Raw genomic sequence first — 24,070 nt, forward strand, 5'->3', positions numbered from 1 at the left:
TTCATTAAATTGTCTGCAGTAGTTTTTGAGATATAAAATTTTGAATTTTACCATACAATAAAGTTTAGGATTAATATCTTAAAGAAAAACCTGTTTTAATCCACCTAGAGGTGCAATTGTGCCTTTCTCATTTCTCCAAACTATGATTTAATAGCTGGTTCGTACAATATAACTTTATGGAAATGTCTTTCATTCTTATTACACTTGGTAAGTATATATAAGAGCACCTTTTTGCATTCATCGCGGTATCGGTTTGAATCGGAGTGTTCTATGTGATCGACCTCCACAACCCGTAACTCCGGTGCTGGAAGTCGGATGGAGATGGAATTTAATATCCGTTTCTGGGGACGCAACACCTTTCATTTGAGACTAAGTTGAGCAAATCTAGCCATTTTCGAGAAACCGATATAACCGTTATTCTGACTTTGGATGCTTCCGGATCCGTCGATGGTGGCCAGTGTGGCCAAAGAGACTTTGAATGACTGTTGGGGACCTAGATCTACAAATTCAACAGTTGTGTTTACATTTTGGAAAAAAATTCACCTTTTTACATTCATCGCAGAATTCGTTAGAATCGGGATTTGCTGCGTGATCGTACGTATCACCCTGTAATTCAGGAACCAGAACTCGGATCCACACAAAATTCAACAGCAGCTGATGGACCTTTCATTTAAAATTAAGTTTGTCAAAATCGGTTCAGAAAATTCCGAGAAACTGATTTGGAAAAATCAACAAATTTTGTTTTGTAACCATACTCTTCAACTCGTAATTCAGAACAAGGTGTCGGTTGAAAATGAAATTCAATAGCAACCTATGGGAATATTATACCTTTCATTTGAATCTTAGTTTGTAAAAATCGGTTCAGCCATCTCCGAGTAACCGATGTGGACATTTTGTTAACAAATCCGCACATACACACACATACATACACACATACACATACACACATACATACACACAGATATTTTGCGATCTCGGCGAACTGAGTCGAATGTTATATGAGACTCGGCCCTCCGGGCCTCGGTTAGAAAGTCGCTTTTTGGAGCAATTGCATAACCTTTCTATATAAGAAAGGCAAAAGAATAATATTTAATTAGCTTAATAAGCATGAGTTCAATGTTATCTTCATGTGATTATAATTTGCAAAGGTTGGTGGAATGCGTTTGAACGTGTAGGGAATGGGGGTTTAGTAGAGTGGGTGTGGAGGATGCGTCAGAAATCCTTCATCTTATTTCGGTATACGGGGTGGATGAAGGAAATCTGGGCATGAGGGTGATCCAAGAAGAGGGGAGTGATGAAGGAGGGAGGTGTAAGGGCAAGGTGGGGAGGGGGGGGGGGAAGGGGCGGCTACGCAATACTCAGCTGCATATTTTGCCTTCCATTTGAGACTTGGTTTGAGAAAATCGGTTCAGTCATCACCGATGAACCGATGTGACTTTAATTGTGGAATATGCCCGGAATTCCGGACTTCCGGAATCGTCGATAGTGGACAATATATTCAAAGAATGTTTGATTGGCAATCGGTGATCTAGATCTACGATTAGAAGTAATTTGGTGACCATTTCAATAGTTTTTAGCCTCTGAGGTATTACGATTGTACCGATTTATATGGGAAATTCCAGTGTATCCTTACTAACACCCCTGTAACTCCGGAAGCAAGAGTCAGAACCGAATGAAATTCAGCAGCAGTCAATGGCATTACTGTATCTTTCATTTGAAATTAAGTTCGTAAAAATCGGTAGTGAATTCGTTGTGGAATGGGTGTGATATTAGCTTAGGAACTTGGCGGGTTCCCCGAGGGCGTCATGAACCGTCATAGGTGGCCAATGTGGTCAAAGCTGCTTTGATTGATCATTAGTGATCCAGACCCGCAAACTAGAGTAATGTTACATCAATTTTAATATGTTTTACATCATTTGAACATTATGGTGGTACCAGTTTATATGGGAATTTGCTGTGTGACCGCACTCTTCAACCCGTAACTCCGGAACCGGAAGTCGGATCAACTAAAAATTCAATAGCAGCTTATGGGAGCGTTATACCTTTCAGATGAAACTAAGTTTGCGAAAATCGGTTCAGCCATCTCTGAGAAAATTGTGTGAGTTTAAATGACACACACACACATACACACACACATACACACACACATACATACACACACACAGACATTTGCCGATCTCGACGAACTGAATCGTATGGTGTATGATACTCGGCCCTCCGGGCCTCGGTTAAAAAGTCGATTTTTACAGTGATTGCATAGCCTTTCTTTATATGAGAAAGGCAAAAAGGAATTGTAACGAAATATTTATACCAAAAGCTATTCCCCATAATCCCTATACAATAAAATATCCCTCATGAAGATCGGTGATTTTGCGAAAAATTCGAGGATCACTTGACATGGCTTTACTCACTATGGTAAAATATGAGGAAAGGCTTTTTCAATGTTGTATACCAGTGATTCTCAACCTGGGGTTCGCAGTAGAGCACTCTAGCTAGAGTGCGGCCAAGACACGTTTGACGTATCGAAACGAGCAGAAATCTGACCTATTTCTATTGTGAATACGTCAAATTTCATGTTCGTTTGGATACGTCATGGCTTCTCGTCCACACTCTAACTAGAGTGCTCTAGTTCGCAGACCCCTAGGGGACGTGAAAAGATTTATGGTGGAAATAAAAAAATAAAAATATTCATTAAAAATATTTCGAAATAATGAATAATTTTGATTGCCATTTTGATTCAATTCAAGTACCACCGCCGATTGAAAGTATTAGCGCAAGTTGTTAGATAATTGTAACAAACGATTTAATGGAAAACAGTGCTTCACTATTGCCATCTACGCAACTGTTCGCCTCACGTGTTTGACAGTTGCATTCCATCTTCATTGCACCGATCACTGAGCCACCTACAAACGTTTGCCAAACGTGTTTCAGAAATTTATTCGGAATTTTATTCACACGATTCGAATCGAGCCTAAACGTCTGTTATCAGTAGTAAAACTTCTGATTGTGTTTACCGGGCATTGCCAACTATATTGCAATTTTTTGCTGGAATTTATTGAACAGTTAAAAGTAAATCACCGAAACCGTAGTTCAAGTTAAGGCTAAGCAGGCAAGAAAACAGCGAGTAAAGCCATGTCAAGTGATCCTCGATTTTTTCGCAAAATCACCGATCTTCTTAAGGTATATTTTATTGTATAGGGATTATGGTGAATAGCTTTTGGTATTAATATTTCGTTACAATTCCTTTTTTTCTTTAAGATATTAACCCTTAAACTTTATTGCATGATAAAATTGAAAATTTTATATCTCAAAAACTACTGAAGATAATTCAATGAATTTTTGCATACTTATGGAATGATATTTGCACTATCTTATAAAAATATTTTTACTTTATAATTGCGTGAATAACGGTACTTTGCATCTATTTAAAATTTTCAATTGTATTTTTTCTTGTGTTCTTCACGCTAAAAATTTAATGTTAAGTTATGCGGCAATCTTTCACCTTCAATAATCTGTATTTATAATTTTTCATTTTTGTTCCTATCGAGAGTTATGGAGGATTTTGTAACAGTGCGCTGTTTCAACGCACGGCCCACTTTGATGCAGCCCGCGAGAACGTTCATATTGGCAACGTCGCACGTCACTACGTCAGAAAGCGCATCGTGTAGGAAGTGCGCATCGCATGACTAAAAGAAACCATATCTCTCGATTAGCGCAAAAGGGCAAACTTTTCAATACGAATTATCGAAGGTAATTTTTTTCCGGATATTTTGAGATGCGTTAAATTTTTTTGACTGAAGTGCACAACGAAAATTATAGTTGTTAAATATATTTTTTATTATTATAATTTAACGCTACTAACGATTAACATCTTTAAAAACACTTTTGTTAGTCAAAATACATCTACGTTATATCCAAATTCTTTTTTAGTCTACAACATTACTATATGAAAGTGAAAAATCTTATGCCAACAGCATTTTATTTCACGTTTTTATTTTCACCGAGTGAACAACGATGTGTCTTTTGAAAAAAGTTTACGTAAAATCTGTTGTTCAATCGCATCGATGTTGGGGTTTTTTTATCACTATTGCTTCTGTTAATTCTGTTGATTGGTGGTTCTCCAAGTTCTGGTACGATATTATTTATTTTTGTCGAATTTCAATTATTCATCAACGATCTTTATTTCAAAATCCTCGTTACAGTTTTCCGCATGTACCTGTTGAGTCATCGAATATTCCAGTTCCATTACTTTGGCAAACACTATAAGAAGAAAAATTAAACGCGTAAATTTTCCTATATTTTAAACGCGTTATAGAGGAACCCATTACTATAAACATTGGATGTAAAATCGAAAATTTAAGGAAAATTGTGTTTTGTTCATGTCCATATTTATTTTCGTTGTATTTTTTGCGCCCATTACGACTATGCTACACATGTGTTGACCAATATAATTTTTAAATTTATCACTCCACATGGATGCCATAAAAACAAGATACGACGAACATATTTATGAATCTTTTTTAACGGAATACATCATTCGTGTGATCGACCCATATTTATAACATAAATCAATCGAATGTTTTTTTGAGCAAATATTGTATATCTTGAGATAATATAGCATTTCGTCCAGTTCTCTCTATATGGGAAACACCCAAGTGCGATCGAAACAAAAACAAACGTCAAAACGTTTTCTCACTCGCACTGATGCAAATTAAATGAGCGCGTAATTTAACGCACGACCCGATGACGCATGGCTGAAAAGGCGCTATGTGGATTTAAGAAAAGATTCACAATCTACCTCTTAGACAGAACCAAGTGAAAATAAAACGTGGTGAAGTATGTCAATTTGTGAAAAATATGCTAACGCATGCCCACTGCTCAACTTTGCTCATCGGCTGGCAATAACCGAGCGCACTTGTCCGAGGTATTGAGTGACAGAAAATTAAATAACTCTTGAACAATATAATAACGCTAAAGAGCATGCAAATTACTCAGAAAAAATTCACTTTCAATTATCCATAAAGAAAAGCTTGTCTTTTTGCTTTAATCTCAGAGATGCCATTTTTGAACATGAGATACGCTCCTTCAAAGCGATGCGCATTAGGACGTTGCGACGTGCGGCATTGCCAATAGGTACGTTCTCGCGGGTTGCATCAAAATGAGCCATGCGTTGAAACAGCGCACAGTTACAAAATCCTCTATAACTCTCGATAGGAACAAAAATGAAAAATTATAAATACAGATTATTGAAGGTAAAAGATTTTCGCATAATTTGACATAAGTTTTGAAAATTTTTAGCGTGAAGAACACAAGAAGAAATACAACTGAAAACTTTAAATAGATGCAAAGTACCGTTATTTACACAATTATAAACCAAAAACATTTTTATAAGATAGTGCAAATATCATTCCATAAGTGTGCAAAAATTCATTGAATTATCTTCAGTAGTTTTTGAGATACAAAATTTTCAATTTTATCATGCAATAAAGTTTAAGGGTTAATATCTTAAAGAAAAAAAGGAATTGTAACGAAATATTTATACCAAAAGCTAATCACCATAATCCCTATACAATAAATTATACCTCATGAAGATCGGTGATTTTGCGAAAAATTCGAGGATCACTTGACATGGCTTTACTCAGCAAAAACGACGCATTGCTTCAATGTCCATTGCTTAGCCGGAACTTGTTACCAGAAAAGTTAAATGCAAATGTTTCCACTTATTTCAATTTCAAGTTTATTCAGTTTTTCAATCTTCTATTTAAATATTAAATGAACTATTTTTGAACATTTTGGTTTATTCAGTTACATGAACAGATACTTAGTATCCAATGATCCGCTTGGTGATCTCAATTCCGCGAGGAATGAAAAGGCTGTTGGATTGAGCTGGTGGTGGGGCAGCATATGGAATCGGTGCCGGTGCTGGGGGTAGTGCAATCGGTGCCGGTGCTGGGGCCGCGTAGGCGACTGGAGCTTGGTAGGCTACTTCAGGGGCTGGTGCTGGAGCTTCGTAAATAATTTCCTGGGCAGGTGCTTGATAGGTGGGTACATGGTTTGGTTCCGGTTGAGGGGCTAGATAAACTGTTTGTTGCACTGGCACTGGAAAGAAAGCAGGAAGTAATGATGCATGTTCTTCCATTTCAGACTTTGGGGTTTATACCTGGCAGGGAACGAACATCTTCAACAACTGGAAGAGGCTGTTGAGGCTGGTGATAGCTGGGTTGTGGAGGAGGAGCATAGTAGACCGGCTGAGCAGGATAGTAGGCGACTGGTGCTGGTGGTAGTGGTGGTGGTGGTTGGGCATAGAAACTTGGACCGGGAGCAGGTGCTGCTGCTGGTGGTGGCGCTTGTTTGTTGAATAATCCACTCAGTAGTTCCAGTTTTTTGTGAATTTTTGAGAACGTTGGATCAGCAGCGATTCCCGAGAGCAACACCAATACACAAATAAGCTGTAAATAGATGATATTGAAAAACTATTATAGACATTTTCATAAATTTTCAACCCTTATAAATCCATGTTATTAAATAACAATAACGATCAAAAAGTTTCACGATTATTTATAGGTAAGTATTCAATTTTATTTGTACTTCAAATTGATAGAGTTGGATTATATTTGGATTAATTTCTCATTAAAAATTGCTGTCAGATCTCCGAAATTTTTATGACATAGAAGTTATTCTCTTCAGGGTATATTTCTTATATTTAGTTTATCTGGAAGCCCCCTTGATATGTAAGATGATCAATCGTTTTATAGATAGTTTTACTTTCTGTTGAATCGATTATGACAAATATTACATGATTTCGTCTGTTTTAACCCATTCATGCCCATGTTGTTTGTGGACAACAATGTTTTTAAACAGTTATTGCAATTAGTCTGATTGAATTCCGATGGAGCAGTGCTGCCAGGGACAGTTTACGTTGACGACGAAAAATGAATTTTTCATATAAATTCGTTATGATGTAATATTAGTGAAAACTGATAAAACTTACCAATTTAGACTATTTTTAGCTACGTTTTCCAAGCCATTGGAATATTGTGAATATTCTAGAAGAATTGTAGTGTGCATTGGAAGGTAAAAATTTCACAGCTTCTAGCACTGCAAGAGAAGCACCTACCTATTCCCTGCAGACATTATCTTGAGTCTTTCACAAGTAAACTGAATGAGATCAATGACCTGTTAATAAATCAGTTATTGCCTTAACACAACGGTTAACGTTAATCGAGAATTTTTTTGGTTTTCCTCCTCGAGTATTGAACAAATAGTTTTGTTTGAGAAGGAGGTATAGGGCATTAAAGTTTTTGTCCTTCATATTTTGATCGCAATCCTTAAGCTTTTCCTTAAGGTTTCTAAGTCCACATTCAAAGCTTGGCTCAGAACCTATGAAACGATGTATCCTGGCATCCATATTAAAGTGAGCTTAGATTTCCATCAGAACTTTCCAACTACCATACAGGTGCTATGGCTCGCAGTTACATGTAGGTACCCAGGTTTCTTAACGCAGCTTGGCTATGCGACAAAATTATCAATTTCTTTCCCCTTAAGTCGCTTCTAAGTAGAAATTTTCTGGCAAAGGTCTTAATTGTATATACCTCCGCTTGAAAGACTAACGGCGTAGAACCTAGAACATTGTGCTATAGTAAGGACCACAGACTCCTGCTCCCACACCAGCCTCTTGTTGAGCCTTCAATATAATCTTCTACACGGAAAAAATCCGTTCTTAAATTCATGAACAGAAAATCAACTTCGTGAATTGAACGATTTACGAAAATAGTGACCAAGTTTCTAAAACTATGGATAATGAATCTCGTATTCATTAAACTATTTCTGTTTTCAAAAAACCAGTTCGTGCCAAAAATGGCGCTACATTCTAATGTTTGGTTGGCTTACCGTGGTTGTTCCTGTGGTTTTTGGTATGATTCTTGTTCGTAATTTGTATAAACTATTTCAACTAAGTTGTTGGAAACGACGACAGTGATGAATAGTTTTACAGGATCGATCTCATTATTGTAGTTATTAATATCATACCAATCTCTTAGTTAATGAAACTTTCTCTTTCCACAAACTTAATATTTACTTTTTTGGTTATTTTATTAGTGGAACAGTTATGCGTAAAATTTCAACAATGGGACAAACAGATCTGATACTTTTAGGGGTTTTTCGTCATCCAACAATATACCGAATCCGATTTCAAAGAGTTTGGAACAAGCACACGTATTTTTATAGGGATGAACAGTTTGAGCCTGGTTCTGTGGCTTTCGACCGGCAAACCCCGTTCTCGTTGGTTCGGACTGGTTGTTCCTACTTACGAGTGAATAGATCAATCCGCTTGGATGACATAGGAGATATCAAAAGAGAACAGGAATCTTGTTAGCTGATTCATTTCGAAGCTAGTTTAGTGATGACTCAAGCGCGCTGGCAGGAGATCGTTTTGTAGGGGTAGGTAAAGTAGAGAACAGACATCACTATCTTGGAGACAAATATGCGTTAAATTGTATCCTCCGGACCGGTAATCACAGAGAGTCCACCAAAATAGTATCTGGTTTAAATTTTGTTTCCAGTTCGCCATGAACTATAACATAAAAACAATATTATTAGCTATAGAATTCCTACTGCATACGACGTCTCTTTCAATTGTTATGTTTTCCATTGATAATATGTTAAAATTTGTTAGTATATCATGAAAACACACATCCTTGATTTTTTTAAATTTAAGGAAAATGTGATTCTAGTTCATTTAGTCACCTTACATTTCGGCTACTACCTAATAGTGCAGGACCCACTACTCTGATTAAATATAGTTGGAAATTGTAGGCCTGAATTGCTGTTGAAGATTATAGGCCTGAATTGTATGAATGAATAACCGAAAGGTTGCTAAAATCGGGTACGAAAGGTTCATAACATCGGGGTGCATAAAATCTGGAGATTAAAAAAACGGTTCGAAAGTGTATACGATATTTCCTGAAAAAACTCTAAATTTGTGAAATATCTCACGCGAAATTTCATGAATATGTGCAGAATTGCATGAAATTGAAAATGATTAGTGATATCTTTTAAATGTCACAAACACTCAAGATAGATTGTGAATCATGCACTAGTTCACGAATAAATGAACAATGTTTTATTATTCTTTCACGGGCACGCATGGTCAGACATAACTTGTACCAGGAATCATGAACCAGTGCACGTTTTCAAAAATAAGATTTCATGATTTTGTCAACTATTTCACAGGTACACGTGACTTTTATACTAATAATCATGCCCTAGTTCATAAATACATTAACCCTCTGCTGCCCAATTTTTTTAAAAAGCATTAACATTTTTTGACTACATTACACTGCCATACACAAAATAGTTTTTTCTCGTTTTCCTCAAATTTTCTAATTTCAACGTTGAATGTATTCAACATAGTGACTTTTACTATGATTAATGGGAATATTGTAAAGAGGTTTTCATAGTGGCGATAACATACAATCGTGTTTCGAATATTCTTTAGCGAATTTCCCGTAAACCGCCAAAAGGCATGGTTGGGCAGCAGAGGGTTATTAATGTTTTATGGTTTTGTGAACTATTTCCCGAGCACGAATTGACAGTCGTGTTTAATTCGATTTGAATTATGAACCAGTTCACGCATACATAAATAATATATTCCGATTTTGTGAACTATTTCACGAGCACGAATGGCCTGTCGTGATTAATTCGATTGGAATCATAAATCAGTTTACGTATTCATGTATAATATTTTATGACTTTGTTAACTATTTCACGAGCATGGACATTGAATCGTAACAAAAATTTTAGGAATCATGAAATAGATCATGATGATTGAAAGGGTTCATGAATAATATTCTGAGTTTCGTGAAATACTCCACGAGAAAATATGTTCTGATTTTGTGAACTAATTCACAAGAATGAATACCAGATCATGTTTAAGATGTAATAAATCAGCTCAAGACGTTTAGTCGAACGCTGAATAATGTTCCTAAATCTATGAAAAAAATCACAAGTCAACCTTTGGTTTTTATGAATAATGTTCATGGCGTTGTGAACGTCCAGAAAATCGATTTGGTAATGGCATTGCGAAAATCAAAGACTTGCCCAATCGGCATGCTATCAGTGAGTGTATTTACGTGCAAAAATTCCGAGACAACATCCAGGGTTAAAAGGTGCCCCGTGAAATCCCTTGGTAATTACCGATAGAAATTATGTATCCGTAAAGCACTATGTCCTGCCTCTTTTTTCATAATGCAAGATTCAACATTGCTTGCTAGGCAATTGTTGGGGCCAATTTCATTTCCCCTGTGTTCGCGTTGGTGCAATTTTTCCAGTGAGAGCTACAGTGCATGCCAATTGATCAAACAGAATATGATTTGTGAATTCTTTCAAGCCAGAATATTTTGAAAGGCTTAATTTTAAGAACTGGCGCACTCGAGTTAAATAGTACTGAATCGTCGTTTAAGTTTGACCTAAGTTAGATAGAAATGAGAACGCACTAAAATAACACCTCATTGACAACTACACTGATGTCAAGCGACAGCATATGTTTCTAGTATACTGATCATGAAGAAAAAAATGTTTCATGCGGAAGCTAACGTGAAGACAGAACTAACTAGTGAACGTTTGTACTGAGTTTTCTGCAGTGGTAATCTTCTATTTTTTCAAATTGACCGTTTAAATTTCACTTCATAACACTAAAATCGGACACAATTACTCGGAGCTCCAGCGATAAAATGAAAATTAGCGCGAGCTAATTCAAATAGTACTATTTGAAAAACTCCTACTTTACACTAAGTATTTTTTAACTGTACCTTAAACATTGTGATAGATATATTCTAGCACTACAATCCCGGATGAGAATAACGCGTCAACTGGGAGCGCGGGGAGAATCTTGAATCCTTTTATATGAGCGTCGCGAATTGCTGAAAAATCGACAAGTGTCACGGCCGAAGAAATGCGTGTTCTATCCAAAAAGAACAATCGACAACACGTGTTTTATCTGCTGAAAATTGGAGAAACTGGAAAAACATGTTTTAATATGTTCATGAAAATAGGGTCTGTTGTAAAGCCAACGGTTTTTTCGTTGATCACAAAAATATCCAAACAATCGTAATTGGTTAGCAGGCATAAAAACAAAGCCTTGGCACTAGAATTCCATGACGGAGTTTTAAGCTTTTGTGTTATCAAACTTAACAAACAATTATGGGCGAACAGTGCATTTGAAGGCTTAGTACTCAGAACAAACTGGCTCTGAGAATCTATCGTGGCTGGGGCTTGTATTCACGACGACTGGTCTCAAAGATATCCGCTTTACCCATCGTACCACATCGTAAGGTTTTCCTGACAATATAAAAAATATCTAGTATCCTACCCTATCGAAGCAGCTTCACCAGGTGGCACAGTCTGCGCACCCGGTTCAAGAATTTCGCCGGTAAAGTTTATAAATATTTAATTAGGCAGCGTGGGCTTAGGGTGCGATATTACTTTCAACGGCGAACGCGGCCGGCGGCCCGTTAGTTGATAGCTGAGATAATGATGTCTTCTAAAAATACGTCTCAACCCGGACGTCGTCTCTTGTGAAAGTTAAGCAAAATGACGTGTGATTTAAGCTGGCTTAAGCATTAATTGGAAGCTGCCGGATTAGGCTACGACTGTGCGAGTGTAGCATCGTGTCAATCTGTAATGAACTTGTGATATAATTTCTTCTCATTATTTCAGCAATGACAGTGCGGCATTTTTCAGACAGGTGTAATTTTCACTGCCGGCATTTTTGAGACAGCTGCTGGGCTGGGGTGTTATTATTATACTGGTACTGAGAATATTTCCTCGTTGGACATCTAAACATAAGATGATCGGATGACCACCTTACCACCAGCACCACCAAATTCGAAGCTTGAGTATGGAAAAATTATGTTGGTATTCAGAAATAGCGTATTGTAACTATAACGAAAATACTCTACACATTAAAAATATTAAGTTAATCGTTGACCTAATTTAAAATGTGACACAACTTAACAAACAATAATTCACGATATTGCGAAATATAACCAAAAATGTACTTTGAATGCGCAGTGACATAAAATGTGACTTATTAACATTCAGATTAAACGTCGCGTGTGGAGTAAAATTGCGTGATTTATGAAATTCAACGTCATGTAAAATTAAAATCAAACGTAACACTATGTTTAACCCTTTATAAGGCAGTGGCAACTATAATGCCACCTTTTCGTTTCGTTCATAACGCAGGAATACGAAGTGAGAAGCATTCCAATCTTATGAAATCAACTTGTTAGGAGTCTGGCATCTCTTCTTATTACTTTTTATTGAGATGCACTGAAAAGTGTAAGATTGGTTAAGAGTGTTTTGAAAAAAAATGCAGCGTTTTCCTTTTGGACAATAAAATTAGCTCGATTTTGAAAAAAAAATACTCTAGACACTATGAGTTGGTGATGAAATTTTGTAAAAATAACTATTTTTAATCTGAAAATTTGGTTTATGAGTGGTAAAAATGGCAAAGAAAAAAATAAAATGAATAAATGAACGTCTGTAATCTGTGGTCTTATTTTTCAACTTATCCTCAGAATCCATGGGTTATTTACTGTTAATCAGGTAATGACAAGTAACCCACATTAATTTCTTTCTGAATTTCTGAACCAGCTCGATTTGTCTTTATGTTTGTACCGATCTCGTTGGAAATACATCAAACAATACGAAGACCGACGTTTTATAACGGGCGGTAGCAAGTATATTTTCAAAACAGTTTTTATTACAAAATAAATGTAAATATATTCTAAACTAAGTGAAGGCACCGTATTTCTATTCATATAACATTCAATAGTGGCCCCAAACTCTGGGGCTTATAAAAGGTTAAGAATCTATATACCTAGTCCACACAGCAAATAAAATCTTGGACCTTTACGTCTTGCAAGACGCACTGTAAAGAGGCGTCCCAATTCACAAAAATTTACATTTGATTATATGTCAAAATGTGAGTTTGTCGACTAGGTCATTCAGTCTGCGTTTTACAGCATATGAGACACAATATTTAAAATTTCATATCAAAACATGCAAAATCCTGTTTTCAGTTAGAAAAATACGTTGCTACGTTGTTTACGTCAATTCTATTCATTAAGACAGCGCACATTTTATTTTCATATTTGAAATTGCAACAGTTGAAAATTCCTAAGTTTAGTTTCGGAAATCTAACTACAAAAATAAGTTATGCTCGCTCTGTGTTTCACCATAAGCGGCATCAGATAAATGCATCGGAATAAAAATTGACCATTTAACAATAACGGATGCCGCTTGTGTGTTCCGTTCATTTTCTAAAAACATTCATCAATGGGCGCGAGACGGTCATACAATATCTAAATGCAATACAAGTGACAAAACAATGGACAAAACAACTGATATACAGTAACGTACAATCGCAGAAACTGTGCATTTGTAACCAAGCATTCGAGTAGTCTAGATTTCGAGTTTACAGCTTCCAAATGGTCATCTTTGACAAGGTATTTTATTATATGCGAAGTGATTACCAAATTCTTAACCGACTACAAATCATTTTCCCCTAGAAACTTATCCTTTTGATACTATGCCTAGTGGCAGCATGTGCCTATCCTCAGGAATTATCAGCCGAACAGGAGGAGAAACCACTAGTCGAAGAATCCGCTCCGAAACCAGTGCCGAAAATATTCAACATTCCACCCGACGTGGAGGTGAACTTCCAACCCGGACAGGGACCAATTCGGCCGGAGGAAAGCCAGCAACCGCAGAAAGGAGACCTGGCTACGGCAGAATCGGTGGTTCACTACTACTATTACCCGGGTGCTTACTACTATCCGCTGAGATACCGTTGGAATCCTTACTATTACAGCTCCTACTACTGGTGGCTATAAAAGTGCACCGTTGCTTAGAATGTCATAAACCTGAAAATTGTACATTTCATTCGGCCAGATCGATTAGGTTGCGAATTAAAAGAATTTTATTATCAGTCGTTATTGACTGTTAAAATGGCTCCAGAGACCTTGAGAAATAAAACGACGAACCCGTGAATTACAGTGGCATATAGGCAGAACTAGTTAGTGATAAATAGTAAAGTTATGGGTTGTGATTAATTTGTAGCACATAGTGAAATAAAAGACAACTTAATTACCTACAGCTTACGATGTTTATTTTGCTCATTTGAGGATCGATTGTCTATCATTGGTGAAATGAAATACATTTTCCACTTGACCGTCGCTCCAAGGTTCATTTCAATCCTGGTTGTCGATCATAATTGGTGCCTGTACGCATTTAGTTTTCAACCATTAAACCAGAAGTTGTAGGTTAGGGGTCTACATAATACCTTCTCCAGAATAAAAACAAATGATTTTAACGAGTCGAAAAACTATAATTTCCAAACATCTATGCTAGTTGCTAGGAATCATTAAAATTATTAAAAAAATATTAATTGATTGAAGTCATTCGAAGCCTTTAGCCCAATCAGTGGCGTAGCCAGCAATTTGGTTTGGAGGGGGTTTTGATGAAAATCGCAAATTTTTTGAAAAAATCTTAAAATTTAATGAGTTTGATAAATTATTGAAAACTCAAAAACATAAGTAGTCTAACAGACGTCATTCCAGTCTATAAACAAGAAGGATCAACATGGAACAGTTTTCAAACCTCTATAGATTATTTTCTTGTATTATATGTCAATGAAGTCAAAAATTGCGATCTTTTAAAGTGGGATAAATGATCTAAAAAATTTTCAACGTTCAAGATCACCTAATATAATAATCCTTGACTTTGAAGGTTTGACAACTTCGGGAAGTTATCAACATAAAACAGCGCCTGCTTTGATATAGTAATTTTAGTGATTAATTCTCATAGAGGTAATTATGGTGAATTAATTTTTCAAAAATATCAAGAGACATGGTGCCTTCAGCAAAGTTTTTGATAATATCATTTCAAACAATTTTGTTGAAAATATGAAGGCTACATGAATTCAACATATAGGGATTTAAATGGACTGGGCATGCTATATTTCTCCTTAGTGAAGAAAAATTTAGGTGAAAACTATTTTTTTCTGCGCTGCGGATAAAATTGTTTGAAACAATCATTGCGAGTTGAGAACACAAAACCTATAACTAAATTATGGATGGATGGAACTGAAACTTGCATTTCGACTTCATATCATCAGAATCCGACACTAACTTGGTGAGCGGACTAAGCTAGCGCCGAATTGATGCTAGCTCCTGTAAATGGAATCACTCTTTGTGTTTTTGAGTCCTTTTAATATCTGGGAATAATTTGTTTTATATCCAGTTCCCTTTTTTTTGTAAGCTTCAAAGACACCTTGAACGCAATGTGAATTTATTATTTAATTACCGCAGAAGAGATTTATCAAATACAGTAATTTCAGAATAGCTTGTTGTAAAGGTTTTCTACTACTATATTTCGATACTCTGAATATGTGGGATATTTATGTCTTTGACAAAGTTGTTTGAAATAGCACTTTCGAAAACTTTGCTGCAGACATTAAGTCTAGACCCAAATTTGCTTTAAGAGTAATTCTTCTCTATAATTACTTCTAGGAGGATTAACCGTCAAAATTATTCTATCAGCAGATGAACAGTTTTACGTTTTGAAATCCTTCAATGTTACTTAACATCGAAATTTGGCAGTTTCGAATGAATGTGATCGTGACCGTTAAAAATTTATCGAGCATTAATTTTACTTTTCTTCATTAGTCAACCTCACAACTTGCAGTACGTAGCACACAAAATTTTAGTACGCCATTCATTGCATCCTGCTAAGAGGCTATTCATATAGTTGATAATACAACAAAAATCCAATGTTCATAAAACCGATCCTGACCTGCTAGAGACAAAATTACATCAGCTTTCAACTAGTTTCTGAAATGTTATTCTTGTTGTTAACCATATTGAATTGTTGTTTAAACTCTACACAATCTAAAAAAATACATTTTCAGAAAATGTTGAAATGTATGCAAGTTTTCGGTAAATAAGGTTATGTTTTATATGTAATCAACCTATTCAAATTTAGATTCCCATTCGAAAAATTGTCTCTAATCTATATTTTGAAGCATCTTTCCAAAAATGAGCTCATAATAATTCAGACAGTTATTTTATTTTACATTGAAGTAATTTGACAACTATGGGATTTTGGCTAAGAGATAAGTTACAAGATCCCCTTCCCACAATTTTCCAAAAGTTTAAAAGTGACGCTTTAAACACAGTTCTCAATGTAGTGATCAGAGAATATTTTTCCAAAAATATTTTGTGGAATATTAAATTAAATTCGTTAGCATCAATTTTTTTTCAATCCAATTAATTTTGTTTTGGGGGGGGGGGGTTTAACCCCCAAACCCCCCTGGCTACGCCACTGACCCCAATTGATCATCCGCAACTTGCGAAGAAAAAGATAATGACACATGTCATTAAACAGGAAAATTGTGCATGCGTTTGTAATACTGTGGTTGGTTGCTCTGCCGTCTGCGGAAGCTGACTTTGAATGTCAGCTTTTTTCTTCGAACATCCTAGATAAGTAGTGTAGTGGTTGTGCCAATTGGCTAAGAACAACACTACGGATCACCTGTTCCGGCAGTAAAAACCTACCAAAGAGGTAAGCGGTGTTTTCGTCAGTTGAGGATTTGTTGAGGCTTTTGGTTTTTGAAAGCTCAGTGGAGTTTTGCTGGGCTTCGAATTCCAGTGTGTGCCTGCCCAAGGAAGGTGTATCTTCTCAAACACAAGATGAACCTCAAAAATAAAAATTAACACAAAAACGCCTAAACCGCCCCGAACACCGTAAACAGACTCCAAGACTCGAAAACACAAATAGCAGAAATTTTCTTGTCTGGTGATGCAAAATCCATCAGAAAATCATAAAGATAACAATGTGTTCCAAAATCTTCGCACCTTCAGCAGCGTGAGGATTTGATCCTAATTTTTATCGCTTTCTGAACGAACGATTTCTTGTTCCAAAATTGCAACATTCCTGCAATACATCCCAAAATAAAACAAATCTTTTCTATGAAATCAGCATGCTGCACGATCCAACTGCAAGATTTTTTGAAATTTGTCTAGTTTTATACTTGTTCTACATTCTACTTTTCAATTTTGTTCAATTGTACCAATTTTTATTCTGTTTTCTGCGTTTTATTTTTAATTTGTTTTCTTTATTTTTTGAATGTTTCTTTTAATTTTTTTCATATGTTCTTTATTTCTACATTTAACCCACTTTGCCATTTATTTTTCTGTTCGTTATGTTCTACATTTTACATTTTACAGTTTTTGTTAACGACCTTTTGAGTCAATTTTTTAATTGTTATAACGGCATTTAGTTAGCAAGCGACTGGGAGGTGAAGTATATTATTCAATATAAAGAGCCATAGTGCTCAAGGGAGAGGAAGAAAGTTTAGAAGAGCGTGAAATAGGGTCTATTTTGCTGTATTTTTCTTCGTGATTTCTTGTTATGCTCTTCAAAAAGATTCAGTTATTTTGATTTGTCCATCATTTAAGTTCTGTCTTGTTTTTTTTTTCTCTATTGCGCTGTTAATTTTTTTCAATCTTTTATTGGATTGTGTTATCAATTTCACAAGTTCTTTATATTATCTTTAATTTGTTACGATTTTTCCATTTTCTTATTTTCATTTTTTTTTTCGAACCACTCTATTTGGAATTTTTTCCAGTTTTTCATGTTTTCCATCTATTTATTTCCTTTCGAATTTGTTCAATCCACAACAACCAAATGTCTCCATATTTTCATTTTTGATCTCTTTAGGGAAATCTCTCACTCTATGCGCTGAGTTGAAATCTAACCCAGGTGAGCTACGTACAAGGAAATCGATTTAGAAACTACACTCCTAAATATTATTATTATTCTCGATTCATTGAAGTTTTGATTTATATCGTTTCATATCGATCTTTGTTTACGTTTTTGTGTTTTTTCCTTCATTGTTGATAGGTCTATTTTTTCATTATTTCTTGTTGCTTTTTTCTTTTATTTGTGCAATATTATTCATTTATGTCAGTTTTTCTAGCTTCGTGTTTTCATTTTCTTTTTTTACAATTTTTGTGGTTTTTCTCTATTATTTACTTTCTATTCATCGTATTTTCATCTATTGCTAGTTTTACTATTTTTTATTTCGTTCATTTTTGAAATTTTCAATTATTCCATTGTTTTAATGACTTCGATTTTAAATTTTTCTAGGATTTCTATTTTTGATAGTGATTTACATTTTTCGGTTTAACCAATATTTTTCCATTTTTTACCCCTTCATTTTTTAACTCCCTGCTCTCCATAATTTCGTTTTGTTTGAAGAAGCTGTTGTTGATTACTTTTGTTTTGAGAAAACCAAAAACCTATTGTCACTTCACGAAAGGTACGAAATTTCACACAATTCTCAGATATTCCCAACGCCACCATTTGACGGGTTGTGAGCAATTTCCAATGAATTTACAACAAACTTTTACAGCTACAGTGAACCACTATCAGATAGCAACTTTCCAATATTTTTTTTCATTTTTGCCAATAATTCGTGTATTTCCAACTCATAATAAATTAACTACGGAAATTGAATTACGATTTGTCTCAAATAATTTTCTATTAGAAGCTAAACGAATTTCTTCAAAACATATTTGAACTGTGGTATAAATTCATGGATTGCATCGAGCAGAAGTTTTTTATATGAATTTCCTTGCCGACAAACAAAAATAATTTTCAAAACTGACTGTGACGGATTTCAGTCACACTGACTGAACCGAAGCCAAAAGCAAAAAGACAGCATTTTGCGCCACGGCACTCACGTAGTATGAATGACAGTATGTGTTGCTATCCCAGTGTGAGAACTTCAACGGAAAGCCATTCGAATGTGAATGCTATTGACCATGCATGAAAGTTTTCTGTTTACGGTTACAGAATTACTGTTTACACCTATCCGATCCGATACAGTGACGGTTCAGTATCGTGCATGTACATCAATAATCTCCCATATATTTTATATGCAAGAGTTCACACTTGTCCGTTCGGTACCTGTGCCGGACAAGTATGAAAGCTGTTGGAAAGAATGTTGATGTCCGTGTACGGTACTGAACCGTCACTGAAACGGATCGGATAGGTGTAAACAGTAATTCTGTAACCGTAAACAGAAAACCTTCATGCACGGTCAATCTCAATAGCATTCACATTCGACTGTCTTTCCGTGGAAGTTCTCGCACTAAGAGTAACAAATACTGTCATTCATACTACGTTTAAATAGTGCTTAAGTGTTCCACTGCTTGGAGAACGAAGGAGGTCAGACTGATCGATCTAAAGCTCTTTGGCTCCTCGCGTTCACCTTTGGGAATGATTTTACAGTTATTTTCCGCCACGCTAATGGAATGTATTGTGTTGCAAGACTACAAGTAAGATTGTTTTCAAAATATGTGTTCATATCCTCTTTAAAGTAGAGCTGGAATGATTCCATCTTTTCCCAGAGACTTATACAGAGCAAAACTTTCAATCGCCTATTTGATCGATTCGGTTATCACGACTCTACGAACAAATTCGCAAGAATCAGAACTATCTTAAAAGAACTCAGGGGGCAGTGATGGCTTCGTACAGCCTGGAAAGTGTGTGTCAAAAACACAGTTGAGAAAGTAAAGAACTATATCTTCGTCATTCGAGTATTCACTATTCCCAAGTAACCATAAGCATTAAGCAATTGCACTATATTGGCTATACATTTGCACTAATATTGCATTGAAACTCCATTAAGCATCAATAATGCATAAATGCACAGCTGAAATATAGCAGTACCGCTTGCTCTAAGTGAATTTAGTGCCATTATAGAGCAAATAGAAAGCCGATATAAAGCTATTGTATTCATAGCATCAATTCATGCCCGCCGCGATGAATGAAATTTTTGGTTCGTTTCCCTCGTCATTCGTTCTCCCGACGCAGCGCATTCAGGTACGGACATGTTCGGTTTAAGAAGCAAACTGAATTTTGTTTCTATGCTAGCTCTGAGGGGAATTATTGAGCAAAAGAGCCTCAGATATAGAATACTCAGTTCACATATGCTTGAAAATGTAGAAGATGCTAACTTCAGCCTTTAAAGGCTCATTTTTTTTCTAGTGCATGTAGGCTTTCAAAACTATATTTTTCCTTGAAAACGATGGGGTTAAGAAACTCGAAAAACCTTTTTTCATAAACGTAGGTGCTTTTCTTGCAGTGCTAGAAGCTGCTCAATTTTTACCTTCCAATGCTCAGTACAATTCTCCTAGAGTATTTACAATAGTCCAACTGCGTGGAAAACGTAGCCAAAAATAGTCTAAATTGATAAGTTTTAACAGTTTTCACTAATATTGCAACATAACGAAGTTATATGAAAAATTCATTTTCCATCGTAAACCTAAACGGTCCCTGGCAGGACTGCTCCATCGCAGTTCAATCAGATTAATTGTAATAACTTCAGTTCTAGAGCTGATCCTTATAACTGTTAATATTCAAATGAAAGTCAATAGTCACATTTATTAGCCTTACTTGCTTTGTGAGCAAATCTTGCCTCAATCAAAAGTTATAGCTGTTTAAAAACGTTGTTGTCCACAAACAACATGGGCATGAACGGGTTAAATTGTCCATATAATAACAAATGAATGCTTTGGTTGGTGAATTAATTTTTATTTCCTCTGCAGTCAAGCATTCGATTCGTTATGCAACTCTTCTTGAAGATTATATTCGGCATATTTCATTTCAATCGGACATATACAATAGTTGTATAAGTATTGTTTTCGTTATCGTATAATTTAATGAATTATGAAATATGATTTTTTAATTACACAAATCATGATAAGATCTTATGTAGGGGGGTGGGGGAGTTAACCAAAATCTTACGAACTCTTACCTGGGGGGAGGGGGAGGTTGAAAAGTTCTAAAAAAGCCTTACGTAATTAGTGTACGGCCCCTTAGCAGTTCTAGTATTCGTGACTAAGCTTCTTAACGCTGAAGTTGACTCCCCAAAGATCCTGTCCCTTTTAGATTTTCGTGTCTCGCAACGTTCTCTGCGCTCATCTGGCTTACTACAAACTAGACTCAGTACGACTTTTCTACAACGAACCAATAACCGCATGTATTCGAACTTTCTCCACGGTCGAGGATCTGTTCGAGTTTGGTGAACCATCGCACAAGTTTGCACAGAAAGTTTCGCGGTCTACAATTTTTATGACTTGACTCCTACTATTCATTAGGACTATTTTTTCGCATGAATTATTAATAAATAAGTAAATAATTAAATAAATAAATAAATAAATAACTAAATAAATAAATAAATAAATAAAAAAATAAAAAAATAAATAAATAAATAAATAAATAAATAAATAAATAAATAAATAAATAAATAAATAAATAAATAAATAAATAAATAATCGACCTGACATGAAAGTCTTTCGATTTCAAAAGTAACTTATTTAATCTACTAGTCTCGTTGAGGCTTGAGACATTTGTGCGAGCCAACTTAAATGCCTTCGACCCATCCCTGCGTCTGCGATTCCAAGATCATCTACATTACTTTTTGAGTCGAACAAGTTTGGTATTCCATCAAAGTGTTCCTCTAGAGGCACGCATAACTGGAAGTAGACAAGACTCTTGGTATGCTGCTACTATGAGTGAGTTTGTTTTATCCGCTACCTCTTCCAAGTCACTTGGAGATTCAGTCGTCGGAAGAACAACAGCTCTAGCCTGTTTAACAACTCATGCGTCATATCGTCAGAGCAGAGAGTTACATCGCTAATGTTGGGCGATTCTCAACATTAAGTACATTTTTGCAGATTTGTACTACATAAATATTCCATTAATTCGGTGCCTCTCAATTTGATATCTGAGCTGCCGCAAATTATGTGAACACAGTTAACGCAGAAAAATATACTATCCATTTTCCAAATTATACTTTTATGTTCCCTGATTTAAATATTGTATAATGTTCAGTTGAACATAAATGTACTGTTTTATTCACGCTACGAACTATTTTTCAAACTTCTATTTCAGTACTGCTACCATAATAATGAAGTGGCCGTCCCGCTTTTCGTTGGATTTCAAGAACAAAGCCACTGATCAATTTACATATTTTATCGCGTTCGCTAGCCTGTTATGGAATAAGAGATGACACTGACCACGCAACCCTCGTTAACAGAAATGTCGAATAAATACACAATCATTAATTTGGTTTCGTTTCCACCAATGGTGATGGTAAATATATTTTACTTCAATGATTCGCTTTGGTCGATATAATCGGATGCTGTGCTGATAAATGTTGAAAATAGTTTTTTTAGAAGATAGTCTCAAGAGTCAGTTCTTTAAGCTAAGTCTAGTTACAGAATATCAGATCATAAATCATTACGAGCATTTTTGTATCCCTGAAAAATGGTTTTACCCATGGTAATCGAAGTAGATTTGAACACTTTATGATGCGGTACTACTAACAGTTAATTGTCACATGGCTGACCGGAAGATACGGAACCTGATGCTCCATAGTAACCGGTTGAAACTTGACTGGAATAGCTGACCGGTGCCGGTGCTTGAACTGGTTGAACAGGTGTCAAAATACCAATCAGTTGGAAGTTTCCGTTGTATCCTGTAGCAACTGGAGCCGAAGCGGGAACGTCGGCGTACGGCACTGGAGCTGGTGCTGGAGCGGAATAAGTTACTGCGGGTTGTGGTGGAGGTGGTGGTGGTGGAGGAGCTTGAGCTGGGGCGGCTACGTAGTTAGCACTGTAGGTCGTGTAGGATGGTGGTGGTGGTGGTGGAGGAGGAGCTTGGACTGGAGCGGCCACGTAATTCGCACTGTAGGTTTCATAAGTTGGCTGTGGAGCAGGAACAGAAACGTAATTGGAACTGTAGCTGCTGTAAGTCGGTGGTGGAGGAGGAGGTGGAGCGGAATAACTGCTACTTCCTCCGCCCAGGCCGCTAAATTTACTGCTGAATTGACTGGTTAACTGCCCCAGTCCTCCTAATCCACCCAATCCACTGAAACCGGAACTTCCAGAGCCAGAATTTTGCGATGCCAATAGAACTCCACCTAATCCCAGTCCTTTCAGAAGCACTATAATTAAACACGTGTTCAATATCGGTTCTAGTGTCAGGGTTGCTTGGAAATCTTACATATTTTCTTTGCCAAAAAAGCGGTTTCCGCACCCTCCAAATCAGATTCTTTACTGCTATCTAAATCATCGCTAAGCACTTCACTGACCGCTAATAGTAAGACTAGACAACTCACTTTGAAAATAACCATTTTGAAACTTAACCCTACTGGTTGGATTGTACGACGTAAAGTCTACACTTGGTATGAATGAATGGCCAAAATCGCGGTATATGTAGCTTTTTATATGAGGGGTTCTGTCGGAAGATTTCTCGGTCCCAGTCATCTCACTCGTTTCGTGGAAAAGAGCTCGCATCTTTTTATTACTACATGAATTCTAATTGTTTGATCATACACATATACCACAGTCCAGCCGATACGCATGACAAACAAGTATCAACCGCGAACTGCGCGTACGTGCCTGGTCCGATTTATCAAACAGAAAATTGGCTTGCATTCGATTATGCAGAATAGCGTCGGTGAAGCGAGTCTTTTGAATCGGCCGTAGCAGGCAAAATAGCGTTGACTAAATGAAGTATGCAACGTGTGATGATTGCAAAATTCAATACTTACTGTATCGGGAGATCACACATGAATTTTGAAGTGTACAAACAAAGATGGAAATTTGCTAAACGTACATACAGATCTCACACCTAGAAGGGGATAGTTATGTCACTTGGTAGCCACGCGGTTTTCCTAAGCTACGACGATGGCACGGTTTGATACGCGAGAAACGCCTTGGATTCCAAACTTGTCTTATTGCAGATTGATTAAATAATCTAAATCGATAAGGATGTTGTAATATCAATTCATTTGTACATTGTAGTTTTTGTGCTATTGTTTTGATATTTTGTTTCTAATTGTAATTTGATATTTTGATTATTTTGTTTTTTTCGAATTTTGAATTTTGAAATTTTTTTCGAGGTGCAATACTTTTAAGTGTCTTTCAAATTATAT

At 36.1% G+C, this 24,070-nt stretch overlaps 3 protein-coding genes across 3 annotated transcripts; 1 reads left to right on the forward strand and 2 right to left on the reverse strand.

The window, feature by feature from the left end:
• Nucleotides 1–5,780: 5,780 nt before the first annotated feature.
• LOC131688591 (uncharacterized) lies at nucleotides 5,781–10,909 on the reverse strand. The gene is made up of 3 exons (XM_058972947.1): nucleotides 10,809–10,909; nucleotides 6,161–6,449; nucleotides 5,781–6,099 (listed from the first exon to the last, which is right to left on the reverse strand). The coding sequence occupies exons 1-3, from the start codon at nucleotides 10,815–10,817 to the stop codon at nucleotides 5,822–5,824; spliced, it is 576 nt and encodes a 191-aa protein (XP_058828930.1). The 5' UTR covers nucleotides 10,818–10,909; the 3' UTR covers nucleotides 5,781–5,821.
• A 2,453-nt stretch (nucleotides 10,910–13,362) lies between these two features.
• LOC131688592 (uncharacterized) lies at nucleotides 13,363–14,157 on the forward strand. Its single transcript, XM_058972948.1, has 2 exons — nucleotides 13,363–13,508; nucleotides 13,572–14,157. Exons 1-2 carry the CDS (start codon nucleotides 13,491–13,493, stop codon nucleotides 13,893–13,895), a joined length of 342 nt encoding a protein of 113 aa, XP_058828931.1. The 5' UTR covers nucleotides 13,363–13,490; the 3' UTR covers nucleotides 13,896–14,157.
• Nucleotides 14,158–22,196: 8,039 nt separating this feature from the next.
• Nucleotides 22,197–23,393, reverse strand: LOC131688590 (uncharacterized). The gene is made up of 2 exons (XM_058972945.1): nucleotides 23,137–23,393; nucleotides 22,197–23,077 (listed from the first exon to the last, which is right to left on the reverse strand). The coding sequence occupies exons 1-2, from the start codon at nucleotides 23,264–23,266 to the stop codon at nucleotides 22,461–22,463; spliced, it is 747 nt and encodes a 248-aa protein (XP_058828928.1). The 5' UTR covers nucleotides 23,267–23,393; the 3' UTR covers nucleotides 22,197–22,460.
• Nucleotides 23,394–24,070: the final 677 nt, after the last annotated feature.

Source organism: Topomyia yanbarensis, chromosome 3 (assembly GCF_030247195.1).
Source record: "Topomyia yanbarensis strain Yona2022 chromosome 3, ASM3024719v1, whole genome shotgun sequence".
In the NCBI taxonomy this organism is placed as follows: domain Eukaryota; kingdom Metazoa; phylum Arthropoda; class Insecta; order Diptera; family Culicidae; genus Topomyia; species Topomyia yanbarensis.

What these genes read in the sequence shown, in the direction of transcription:
- LOC131688591 (XM_058972947.1), bottom strand. An exon ending in AGATGTTCGTTCCCTGCCAG is followed by an intron (nt 6,100 to 6,160) that starts GTATAAACCCCA and finishes CTTTCTTTCCAG; the next exon opens with TGCCAGTGCAACAAACAGTT.
- LOC131688590 (XM_058972945.1), bottom strand. Translation starts at nt 23,266, where the DNA reads ATGGTTATTTTCAAAGTGAGTTGTCTAGTCTTACTATTAGCGGTCAGT. An exon ending in TTTTTTGGCAAAGAAAATAT is followed by an intron (nt 23,078 to 23,136) that starts GTAAGATTTCCA and finishes GTTTAATTATAG; the next exon opens with TGCTTCTGAAAGGACTGGGA.